The sequence below is a fragment of the Amblyraja radiata genome, chromosome 25 (assembly GCF_010909765.2).
Source record: "Amblyraja radiata isolate CabotCenter1 chromosome 25, sAmbRad1.1.pri, whole genome shotgun sequence".
Lineage (NCBI taxonomy): Eukaryota > Metazoa > Chordata > Chondrichthyes > Rajiformes > Rajidae > Amblyraja > Amblyraja radiata.
In genome coordinates, this window is record NC_045980.1 from 16,406,452 (window position 1) to 16,419,505 (window position 13,054).

Genomic DNA, 13,054 nt, shown 5'->3' on the forward strand with positions numbered 1-13,054 from the left:
CACATACTTTATCAAAAAAATTAAACTTTATAAACTTTTAGAAACATTCGGTAGCATTTAACTGTTCATCGCAATATTGCTGCCTCAAAACAGTTGAAACTTTAATATTCACATCTTTATACTACCAGTTCAGGGAATGTTTTTGTTAAGACGTATTTTTATTAACATTTATATTTATTGAAACTTTTCAGTAGCATATCAACAACCCCCATTTCACAAATGACTTCAATCAGGTCTATTAGATATTTAGCATTTTATTTGAGCTTTTTAAAAAAAATTCACATCAGCTAAATCTTTGATAAAGCCTTATTAATCTAAAAGCTTTCAATTAACTCTTTTTGTGTTATACAATTTAGAAAATCACATTCATACACCTGAACTATGAATTGTTATACAAATCACAACTAATTTCATAATGGCAATCCAATGCCAGTTACAGGAGCAATAGGACCTTTGCTGTTAATACTAATATAGTTGTGCAGGAATCTTTAAATGATTAGGTACTCTTTTCCGATGCACAATATGCAATAAGAAGACCAACAGGGAATCAAGGTACAGCTTTGAAATACCAAAGACATTACCTTGTGTTAACTAATCTACTAAACACTGTTTAGGCACCAAATTCTGCAGACGTATTTTTAAAGATCAGCCATTAGGTAGAAGCTTTCAAGTAAATAACAAATCAAGCAGTTAATCTTGTTCACATTCAAGTGAAAAACTCTTCAGAATGACACTGTTCTTTTATTATAACCAAACCCGGTATAAAATCTTACAAGACAAAACAAAAACTTTGTACATCTTGCTGCGTGACACATTGGCCTGATGTTGCACATTTGTAACATTATTACTGCCCAGGCGCTGACAGGCTTTTGTTCATGAACTGCTTCTTTATAAAGCATGTCCACCACTAGAAAGAAAAACAAAAAACAATATTTTAGGAAAAATTGCCGATGTGGTATCAAATCAGTTTAATTCATCACCTGAATTATTTCGTAGGAAAGAACTGCAGAAGCTGGTTTAAATCGAAGGTAGATACAAAATGCTTGAATAACTCAGCGGGTCAGGCAGCATCTCTGGAGAGAAGGAATGGGTGACTTTTGGGTCGAAACCCTTCTTCCCTCTCTCCAGAGATGCTGCCTGACCCGCTGAGTTACTCCAGCATTCTGAAGCATTTCTGCAGTGTTCTAAAATTTGCCATGCTATATGCAGTGCAGATTTTCAACTTTTGTCAATTTTCTGTCATCATCTTCTTAGACAAACCCGAATACAGTGTTAGTACACGTCACTTATATATCCAGTACTTTTTCGTGACAGTACATGGCAGTATGTATTCCGGCACCTCTAAAAACATGACGGTGTGCATTGGAACCGTGTACCGGCATCTCTAACAAAATTACAGTACGCACTGATTCAGCATTCTGGCACCTCTAAAAAGTACTGAAACTGTACCCTAGGTGATGGCAGAAAATTGACAAAAGATGAAAATCTGAACTGGATAGTATAGATTTTAAAATTGCAGTAAAATACAAATAAAGCAGTTTTAAATGATTGCAAGAAATCAACAATATACTTATTTGCCACATAATAGACTGTCATTTAACTCGTATATTGCCAGCCAATGATCATAAAAGGCAAATGTATCATTTAAGGATAATATATAATGTTTGAAAAGTGTAATCCATTAAGGTCTATGCATGTCCTTAACATTCTCATTTTAAATGAACCATAAGATTCTAGGAAGTCGAAACACTAAGATTTGTACAGTAAGTGTTGCTGCACTGAAAACTATGGTTAAGTCCCATTGATAATGGCAGGGCAGAAATCACTTCACTTTCATATCATGCGCATGTTTCCATGCTTTGTATAAGGTTATTTAAAAAAAATGATATATGATTAGCACACGATAATTAAAATCTCAAATTATCAGAAGCAACAAAAATATTTCTGAATACCATAATAAAGGTAACAAACTCTATTAAATTAACACGAGATAGAAATAGTTTATGATCATCCACATGCAGTATTTTGTTATTTTCCTATGTTTCTTTTGACTGCTTTGCTGGGGTTAACATTTTTGACAAATTCATTTTCAGAGTTTAATCTGAGTCATGGCAGACTTCAGGAAACAAGAGTCGCTTACTAAATAAACCACTAATCACCAGAGAAATAAAATTTGGCAAAACTGCACACGTTAACACTTCTAAAACTGCAAACCGATGTAATTTATAGGATAAAAAGGCTTTATAGGCCAAAAGGTTAAATTTAATTAACTGTTGCCATACGGCTGCATATAAAGTTTGGTGTTTTCCAAATGATTATTCATTTGAAAAACTGTAGATGCTTATAAACCTGTTTAAATTTAAGTACAACATAATATTTCCACACAAGAATTCAAGCTTAAACTATCTTGCCTCACTCCACTGCACCACCAGTGGGCATAACAGGATATGTTTGGAGTAACTCACAGGTCAGGCAAAGTTATAAACCCGGCATCTGCAGTTCCTTGTTTCTACATTCTGTGTTTTGCTTTCTTCAACAAGATGAATAAATCACATACCCAAGTGTATTTTTAGCTGACTGTGTGAAAGATTTCATTACAGAGGTATCCTCCTTCGGAATGATGCAGGTATTGTGCCAGTTCAATATCATTCCCTTGGTCCAAATAAATTGCAGCATTTTGTTACATTAGCTGAGAAGCCCGGGCAGCATTAATGACTGATCACAAACCCAATAATTATCTTCTGTTGATGAGTCAGAGTAGGTTTCTTTGCTGCCCCCTTTTAAAAACCTTCACCTGTGATTAAACCTTTGTGGAGAGTAAGTGTTTAAGAAGGAACTGCAGATGCTGGAAAATCAAAGATGGACAAAAATGCTGGAGAAACTCAGCGGGTGAGGCAACATCTATGGAGCGAAGGAAATAGGCAATGTTTCGGGTCCCGAAACGTTGCCTTTTTCCTTCGTTCCATAGATGCTGCCTCACCCGCTGAGTTTCTCCAGCATTTTTGTCTACCTTGGAGAGTAAGTTACTGTTTTAATCTGTTTCTAAAAAAAACCCCTCTAAATTAAGTCCTTTCTTAAAACCACAACCAGAACGCTTACCTTGCTGGGTTTGTCAGTCTGTTGATCAAACACTTTTTCACAAAGTCTCAGGCCAGTTTCTTGCCTGATCTGCTGCAAGTAACCCCTCATCATCTCTGTAAAGGTAACCAGAATTACAGGACGTTGAGTAAATCAATTCACAAAACATCGACTTTCCTCCAAACAACTGGGCTTTAGACTTTGGAGATACAGCGTGGAAAATAGTTTTCCTTAATTACTGTTCCAAAGGATACAGAGGAATGCTTAAATGTATTTTAAATGCAAGAAATATAATTTCCTAAAACTAGGTCCCCAAATGGGAAGTAATAATTTACTGCAGAGGAACTTCCACAATAAATCTTTGGATAATTGAAATCTTGCTGGCAAACTAAAAATGTGTTATGAATTAGATATGTCACATTTAAGAAATAAATTCAAATTCGTGAAATTGAAAGAAGAAAAATGTTAAATTACACAAAATATATATCCTCTGGGAAATCAGTGGTCTTTCATTGTACGTACAATGAAACTGTTAATTTTCCACTGTTATACTGTTCCTAAACACAGCATCCTGTTCTCCAAAGAATTGGGAGAAACGTTTACAAGTTTCAGAGTATCAATGATGGAGAGAGAGCAAATTTGGTGCTTTTTACTCAATTGGGGATAGGGAAATGATATGAAGAACAGGAGGAGAAAGGAGGAGGATGCAAGGAACTGGTTTTCAAAAAAAGACACCAAGTCTGGAGTAACTCAGCGAGTCAGGCAGCATCTCTGGAGATTTGGTGATGTTTCATATTGGTAGCCTTCTTCAGATTGATTGTCGGTGGAGGGGGGAAGAGAAAGCTGGAAGAGAGGAGAGGCAGAACAAAGTCTGGGAGGTAATGGGCTGATACAAATCATGGTGGGGGTGAAGTGGGGGGTTGATAGGCAGACAGTGGGTAAAGGCCAGAGATGAAAAGGCAGAAGGTAGAATAGTAGAATTAGGCGTTGCGGCCCTTCATGTCTACTCCGCCATTCAATCATGGTTGGTCTATGTCTCCCTCCTAACCCCATTCTCCTGCCTTCATTCCATAACCTCCGATATCTGTACTAATCAAGAATCTATCTATCTCTGCCTTAAATATATCAACTGACTTGGCCTCCGCAGCCTTCTGTGGCAAAGAATTCCACAGACTCAGCACCCTCTGACTAAGAAAAATCCTCATCTGCTTCCTAAAAGAACTTCCTTTAATTCTGAAGCTATGACTTCTAGTCCTAGACTCTCCCACTAGTGGAAACATCCTCTCCACAACCACTATCCAAGCCTTTCACTACTCTGTACTTTTCAACAAGATCCCCCGTCATTCTTCTAAACTCCAGCGAGTATAGGCCCAGTGCCGACAAACGTTCATCATATGTTAACTTACTAATTCATGGGATCATTCTTGTAAACCTCATCTGGACCCTCTCCAGAGCCAGCACACCCTTCCTCAGATATGGTGCCCAAAATTGCTCACAATATTCCAAATGCGGCCTTACCAGCACCTCATAGAGTGTCAGCATTACACCCTGTTTTTGTGTACAAGACTACCAATTCGACTTGCAGATTAACTTTTTGGGAATCCTGCACCAGCACTCCCAAGTCCCTTTACACCTCTAATTTCTGGATTCTCTCCCTATTTAGAAAATAATCTATGCCTTTATTCCTATTACCAAAACGCATGAATCCACATTTTACTACACTACATTCCATCTGCCACCTCTCTGCCCACTCTCCCAACCTATCCAAATCCTTCTGCAGAGTCCCTGCTTTCCCTACACTACTGGCCCCTTCACCTAATTTTGTAACATCCGCAAACTTTGCCACAAAACCTTCAATCCCCTCATCCAAATCATTAATATAGAACGTGAAGAGCAGTGGCCCCAACACAAAAGACATACGGAACTCCACTAGTCACTGGCAGCCAACCAGAAAAAGCCCCCTTTATTGCCACTCTTTGCCTTCTGCCATCCAGCCAACCCACTATCCATGCTGGTATCTGCCCTATGATACCATGGGCTCTCATCTTCCTTAGCAGCCTCCCGTGTGGCACCTTATCAAAGGCTTTCTGAAAACAACATCTACTGCCTCTCCTTTGTCTGCAAATTACAAATTGTGAAACTAGAGAAAGGAATTTAGAAAGGGTGAAAGAAATTTACCCCAAAATAAATTTGAATTAATCCACGACTGCAGATGGTGGAAGTTTGAGTTAAAAACAAACTGCTGGATGAACTCAGCGGGTCAGGCAGCATCTGTGAGAGAAACAGATGAGGATTTGGGTCGGGATTCTTCTTCAGACGAAAAGATCCCAAACCAAAACATCAACTGTTCATTTCCCTCACAGTGCTGCCTCACCCATTGAGTTCCTCCAGCAGTTTGTTAAATTTGTTTCTCATGTTTTTAAATCAATTTTAAATAGAACTAAATTTTAATCTGTATAAATGCGCTACTTGTGTTGAGGATAAATTTTGTGCTATAAAATAATTTCTGAAGAAAGGTCAGGATTAACTGAATTCCTTGAAGCATTTTACATACATTTTCCTTGTTTTATATTAAAAAAGACTAATGTTGCATTGACGTACCGTCTTCCTGCCTGTTTCCTGGCTTTGCATACATGGCATTGAGCGGGAATCCGGGCTCGCCAGGAATGGGGAAGTTAGTGATTCCCAAGGTGTACATTTCCTTCTCGCCCTGATTTTTGGAGTTGCACTATGTTGGGAATAAATATAAAACAGGTTCTTTAAACAGATTCATTAAATATAATTAACAGGTTCTAAAGTAATCCAGAAGAGTTGAAAAATACTGCACCATAATTACAATAAAGAGATAACTGTTTATTAGTTTATTGTTATAGTCACGTGTACCGAGGTACAGTGAAAAACTTTTTGTTGCGTGCTATCCAAAAGACTATGCATTATTACAATCAAGCCGTTCACAGTGTATAGATACAGGATAAAGGGCATAACGTTTAGTGCAAGGTAAAGTCTAATTAGGTCCGATTAAAGATAGTTAGAAAGTCTCCTATGGGGTGGATGGTAGGTCAGGACCGCTCTCTAGTTGGTAATGGGACGATTCAGTTGCCTGATAACAGCTGGGACGAAACTGTCCCTGTATCTGGAGGTGTGCGTTTTCATACTTCTGTACCTCTTGCCTGATGGGAGAGGGGAGAAGAGGGAGTGTCCGGGTGAGACTGGTCTTTGATTATGCTGGCAGCGTGAAGTGTAGATGAAGGGAGGTTGGTTTGCGTGATGGTCTGAGTTGCCTCCACAACCCTCTGCAACAACAATCTCAGTGGCAAGGAGTTCCTGGGATATTTCTACATTTTCCCTGCAGAGAAGGAAGTGATCACTTCTCAAGCAAATGCAGAGCAAAACAGAACTATTCCAATCACCGTTCTGCTCGACTGAAATCACTTCCTGATTCCACGAAACAGTTCTTGAATTTCACATAATTTTGCATCAAATCATCTCAAGCAGCACAACAGAAATTAACATGCGTGAGTTGCCAGGGCCTTATATGGGCAGGGTGAAGGAAATTTAAGTATATCAGCATTCCTCCTTACCTTTTGTAGTTTTTTGAGGCATTCAGTGATGTAGAGGGTGATATAAATTAAGGTTCTATCAGCTTCATTCTGCAATAAAAAATTTGGACTTTCATTTGAATGTTATGGCATTCAGTATTGAAATAGAAGAACTTTTGTATGTACCACTGTTTAATTAGTTCCAGGCTGATCGGCATTCTAACTTAAGTTCATAAGTTGTAGGAGCAGAATTTAGACCATTTGGCCCATCAAGTCTAATCCGCCATTCAATCATGGCTGATCTATCCCTCTCAGCCCCATTCTCCTGCTTTCCCATAACTCCTGACACACGTACTAATCAAGGGCGGCACGGTGGCGCAGTGGTAGAGTTGCTGCTTTACAGCACCAGAGACCTGGATTCGATCCTGACAATAGGTGCTTGTCTGCACGGAGTTTGTACGATCTCCCTGTGACCTGCATGGGTTTTTGCCGGGATCTCCGGTTTCATCCCACACTCCAAAGACGTACAGGTTTGTAGGTTAATTGATTTGGTATAATTTTTAATTGACCTTAGTGTGCGTGGGATAGTATTAGTGTGCAGGGAATCACTGGTTGTTGCGGACTCAGCAGTCAAAGGGCCTGTTTCTGTTCTATCAATCTCTACCTTAAAGGTATTCATTGACAGCCTCCACAGCCTTCTGTGGCAATGAATTCCACAGATTCAACACCCTCTGACATTATCCCCTGCCTTAATTTGAGTCTTTAATAGCAATAACCAAGGCAAATCCATCACAGTTTGGGGGTGCTTTGCAATTGATCTATCTTTGGAGTTTTCAGATACAGCATACACAATATTTTTTTCTTTTGTAATAATTTCCAGAGTTCAAGAAATGAATATTAAAGAGGATGCCCCAGTATTAACAGAAATATCTGCCAATCAAATGTCTCAAATGACGCAACACAAAATTTAATATGTGAGAAAGTTTTGTACCAGATTTTAAACAGTATAAGACGTTAATCCTGTATGACAAACGCTATGGTCTTCTGTCCTGACACCATGTAGTTTTCGACAAAAATGCTGGAGAAACTCAGCGGGTGAGGCAGCATCTATGGAGCGAAGGAAATAGGCAACGTTTCGGGTCGAGACCCATGTAGTTTTATGTTCTTTTTTAAAATGTTTCTAATTTATTTATCTTGTTACCAATATCAAAGGTATCAAAGGTATTTTATTGGTCACATTCACATACACCGAGGTGTAATGAAGTGAAATGCTTTTTGCCATTTTGCAGCACACAAAGAAAGAATACAGACATAACACCAATGAGAGTCTTAAACACAAAGAACATCCCCCCACTATGGCTCCCACCATGAGGGAAGGCACAAAGTCCAGTCCCCAACCCCAGTTCACCCATAGTCGGGCCTATTGTGGCCTCCACAGTTGCCTCTACGGAGGCCCGATGTTCCTGGCCGTTCTCGCCGGGTGGTGGTGCTCCGGCGTCGGGAGAGTCTTCAACGCGACATGGGAACCCTGGAACGGCCGCCTCCATACTGGAGGCCGCGGATTCCGAAGCCGGCAAGGCCGCGCCGGTTGGAGCTCCACAACTGGCGATCTCGTCGCGAGATCCCAGGCTCCCGGTGTAAAGTTCAGCGCCGCCGCCCGCAGCTGGCCGCTCCACAGTCCCGCAGCTCCGCGATGTTTTACCCAGCGGTCTCAGCTCACCGGAGCTCCAGCGCGGCGACCCAGGCAAGGCATCGCCCGCTCCATGATAGCGCTCCAGCGCTGTGCCACCGCCGATAGACCATATCAGGGCTCTAAGTTTTACAACATCTATCTAATATCAGGAAATAATGAATAACTCACTCATCGCCAATCTATTTCCCAAATTTTGTCAAAGAGAATTCACTTGCTGCATTCTCTGCATTATTCCCTTCAATACTTTGTAGATATGACAATTTTCTAGCCAGTGTTATATTCTTCAAAGTTGTCACAACGCCAAACTTACCTTTATTTCATAGTTTTTAAAGAAAACATTTGCTTTAAAATAGTAGATGGCTTCTTCAATTACATCGAGATCTTTGGCTGGAAGAGAAAAAACATTGTTGCTACAGTAACCAATGTGTATGGCTGCATTCTTCAAGCCAGTAATTAATAATATTCCTTATTCTGTCCTCCCTGCAATCCAGCCAAGCAAAACATTCTACTAATTCATTAACATTCTTCGAAAAGCAACCCAAGCTTGCAAAGGGGAACTTTGGGTATAAGTGTGGGCAGATCACAAAAAACTATGATTTATTGTTTGGTTTCCACAGCTGAGCTGCCCACTAAACAAAGTGATAGTTTTCTTAGAATATAGAACAGTACAGCGCAAGAATAGGCCATTCAGCGGACAGTATCCAAAACCATCTCTGCAGCCCAAGAGCATCTCTTATCTACCTGCACATAATCCATACCTTCATTGCCTGCATATAAAAATGCCCATCAAAAAATATTTTAAATGCCACTATTGTATCTGCCTCAACCACCACTCCTGGCAACATATTCATCTTCTGTGTAAAAAAATTGGCATGCAATTCTCCTTTAACCTTTGCACCTCTCATCTTAAAGTTATGCCCGCTAGTATAGCTTTGTAAATATGTGTACTAAATCCAACACTTTGCAGGGACTTGTAGACATTTATGCTGCAAGTCCCTGCAAAGTGTGTGAATTTAGTACACATATTTAACCAGTCTTTACTGGAGTTAAGAACTGCATTTTATAATAGAGCACTAAGTGCCTCAAAACAAAAATGCTCTCCAGCTAATTTCATTGCCCAGACTTGCTCACATCTTTATCGGGAAGCCCAGAAATACAATTTACTTCATAACCATTCCTTGCATTCTCTAAAAAGTACCCCCCCCATTTAACAGGAAGTAGGTAAGTGTGCTGCCAACACTGGTGTTAAAAAGCTACCAGTTCTAAACATTAACAAAATTACTTATCTTACAGTACCTCAAACATATTACCAATCATTGATCTCAATTATATAAATGATTGGGAGAAACTTGAAGAATGAAAGCTTGCACTCAATAATTGCAGTGTAATGTTGTCAATGCAATAGCAGCAGGGCTAATTGCGTTGCAGTTTAGTAATTTAAAAAATAGAGACACTGACAGAGGGGATGACCCTAATACAATGTTTAATCTGTAAATACATGTGTAATGCAGCTCTTTGTTTATAAAATGGCAACATGCAAGGACAGAGTCTGGAGGGTGAATGTTAACAGTCATTTCATCTGTACATACTTGGGTAACGCAATTCTTTATTTCTAAAATAACAACATGCAATTGGGTGCACAAATGTTTGTTGATCACTAAATCTTTTATTATATTCCACTGAGTAGCACTGAACATACATTTCCCTAAATTGCATACAAGTTATTTTAAGCGTGCAGCTACAGCTTCTCATTTAAGGTTTCCGTTTCCTCTGGTAGCATGAGAATTTATAAATTACCGTATTTCCCGGCATCGAAGACGCTCTTTTCTATCCTAAAATAAGGCCCGAAAATTTACCAGCGTCTTGGAGGCTGATGGTTAGGTTGTTAGCCAAGAAAGATAGACTTGGCCATTCCTCAGTACAGCAACATCAAGAATGATGTTGCTGTACTGAGGGATAGCCAAGTCTATTCCTCATTGTTGGCAGCTGATTTACATTCTCTGGCTGGGTGGCTAGTCCCAGTGTCATCCTTGCAGACAATTTGCTGATGGCGACATTCTACCAGGACTCAGGGTCCGGTCCCCAGGGCGGGAAGACGGAGCAGCTTTCCGCCGGGGCAGCAGGGACAGTGGCCGTCCGCTGGAGTGGAGTTGGCCACTCTCGTAGTGGCTGCTCCGCGGAAACCTGCCATGCCTTCAACCCTGGAACTGTGTGAAGTGGGAAGCGGCTGTAAAAGGACCGCGCTGCGAGGGTGGGGGGGGGGGGGGGGAGAAAGAGTTCCTTGCCACAGCGTGTGGGGAGTCTGGCCCGGGTCAACACGGCCTGGGCAGCAAACTTGGCAGTGTCGCCAGGGGTAAAGTTGCGGGGAGGGCAGGAGCGTTGAGAAGGAGGGGGTCGGGAATCAAGCCAGTAACTCACTCAGTAGCTCGGGTGGCTGCAAGCGGCTGCCGGGGCCAAACTGCGGCTCCGGCCGCCAGCTCAGCACCTTCAGCCATCCCGCCCGCCAGCCAGCCACGGTGTCCTTCAGCACAGGCGCAAGTGATGGTGGTGGTGGTTGGCGGGTAGCTACTGGGTGGAAGGCTGGCTGCTCTGTCCCGGGCTCTGTCTCTCTCCCCCCATTATGTGATCTCCCTGAGCTAGGAAGTCCCCATCCCTCAGGCCTGAACCGCACAGCGCATTGTGGGACAGGCGAAGATGGAGGCTCCCCCGTCCTCATTGCCTCCTTGAACCAAACCCTTGATCCTGTCCCACCAGCCTTTTTTCAAAATTTAGCAACTCAAAATGGGGGTGTGTCTTCGTCACCGGGAAATACGGTACTGCACACTTGCTAGGAGCTTATTCAAAATAATGTTGTAATTTAAAAATAGGTTTATTAGATTACAAAATTAACACCTACGCTGCTTTCCCTCAGCACAACAGTATAACTATATTTAATGCATTAATCTTAAAACTTACTCTCTTTTGGAGCTGGCCCTTTGAATTGAGTTTTCAGTGGCAATAATGCCATATTTCCAATGAGCTTCACATCCTGGTCCATGAGGGTTGAATGATAAGCCTAAGGAAGAGAGATACAACAATCAAACATGCTTTTCCCTTTCTGTTCAATTTGAATATTCAATATTTATGTGCTCCCACATTAAGACTTTTTTTTGCTGATGGGCATCTCAAATCCTAGAATAACCTATTTAAAAAAGTACATAACTCAAGTGTGGAGGAACTGCCTTCTTCAAACAAATCAGTGGGGAGAGTAAGCTCAAAAAGAGAGGTGGGTCCAATAAATAATAAACTAAACTAACAAAAACTAAAAATAAGTGAGAGGAGGATGCATGTGTGACAGGCAGGTGGGTGGAATAAGCAGCAAACAGGTCAGGTAAAGAGAGAAGAGGAATGAAGGGTTTCGGCCCGAAACGTCGCCTATTTCCTTCGCTCCATAGATGCTGCTGCACCCGCTGAGTTTCCCCAGCAATTTTGTGTACCAATGAAATGTCAAGCCAGGTTTGTGGATGGAAGGGGGCGAGTGGGGATGCAAGTGCGCCAGGATAGTTGGAGAAATGGGAGAGAGAGGGGCACAGAGAAGGGAGTGGAAGGGGCATGTTAGGTTCAGGGACAGACAAAAGAGTGATGGAGAAGGGGGTTGTTACGTGTAGGAATGAACTGCTGTTGCTGGTTTAAACCGAAGATAGACACAAAAAGGTGGAGTAACTCAGCAGGTCAGACAGCATCTCTGGAGAAAAGGAATAGGTGATGTTTCGATTCTGAAGAAGGGTCAAGACCCGAAACGTCACCCATTCCTTTTCTCCTGAGGCTGTCTGACCCGCTGAGTTACTCCAGTTTTTTGTGTCTGGCAGAGGGTCATTAGGGTTGGTGTCAGGGACACACGAAAGTGAGATGGAGACGAGGTTTGTGTAGGAAGGAACTGCAGATGCTGGTTTAAACCGAAGATTTTGGAGTAACTCGGCAGGGACAAGCAGCATCTCTGGAGAGAAGGAATGGATGATGTTTCAGGTCGAAAAGTCACCCATTCCTTTGCTCCAGAGATGCTGCCTGTCCCGCTGAGTTACTCCAACATTTTGTGTCTATCTTGGAGAAGGGATTTGTTAGGGTTGGGGTAAGGCAACAGGGGAGAGAGAGAAGGGGGAGGGGGATGCTACTTAAAATTGGAGAACCTGTTTAAAGGTGCAGCCTGACAGCACCAAATATTATAAACTTCAATTCATCTATTTCAAGAGGATGAAGGGAGGGGTACCCGACGAATGGGATCAAGAAGCTTAACGATGCTCCATTGCCTAGGCCTCAGTCACTGACCTACTTCCTGATCCCTCACACCCCACTCCCGGTATTAATTTGACATTTTCAATGTCACGAATTAACCGAAACTATAATATATTCCAAGAGGTAAAGCTTTAAAGCAGAATCAGGTGGAAAACTTACCGGCATTTTGCAAACTTCAACGGATCGACACAACCCTTTCACTCAGTGTCTGTCGCTTCCGGTTGTCCCACCCTGCCGGGAGCGCGCACGTCGACCGTCCGAGAGCGCGTCCGCACGTCGTCGGCCGCCTTCCCGGGAGCGCGCACAACACCGCACCCACGTGACAGAGGGGGACCCACCAGCAGAAACTGACCTCCGCCCGCATTGTGACACAAAACACTAGCAGTAACTGAGTGGGTCGGGGAACATGGATAGGTGATGTTATGGGTCGGGACACTTCTTCAGACTGCAATTCCTTGTGCCTTCCGCCTGC

General features: G+C 41.9%; 1 protein-coding gene across 1 annotated transcript; it reads right to left on the minus strand.

Moving 5' to 3' along the window:
* Positions 1-234: 234 nt before the first annotated feature.
* Positions 235-12,862, minus strand: arpc3 (actin related protein 2/3 complex subunit 3). Its single transcript, XM_033043277.1, has 7 exons — positions 12,742-12,862; positions 11,266-11,365; positions 8,621-8,697; positions 6,660-6,728; positions 5,680-5,806; positions 3,100-3,194; positions 235-907 (listed from the first exon to the last, which is right to left on the minus strand). Exons 1-7 carry the CDS (start codon positions 12,745-12,747, stop codon positions 845-847), a joined length of 537 nt encoding a protein of 178 aa, XP_032899168.1. The 5' UTR covers positions 12,748-12,862; the 3' UTR covers positions 235-844.
* Between the last annotated feature and the right edge of the window lie 192 nt (positions 12,863-13,054).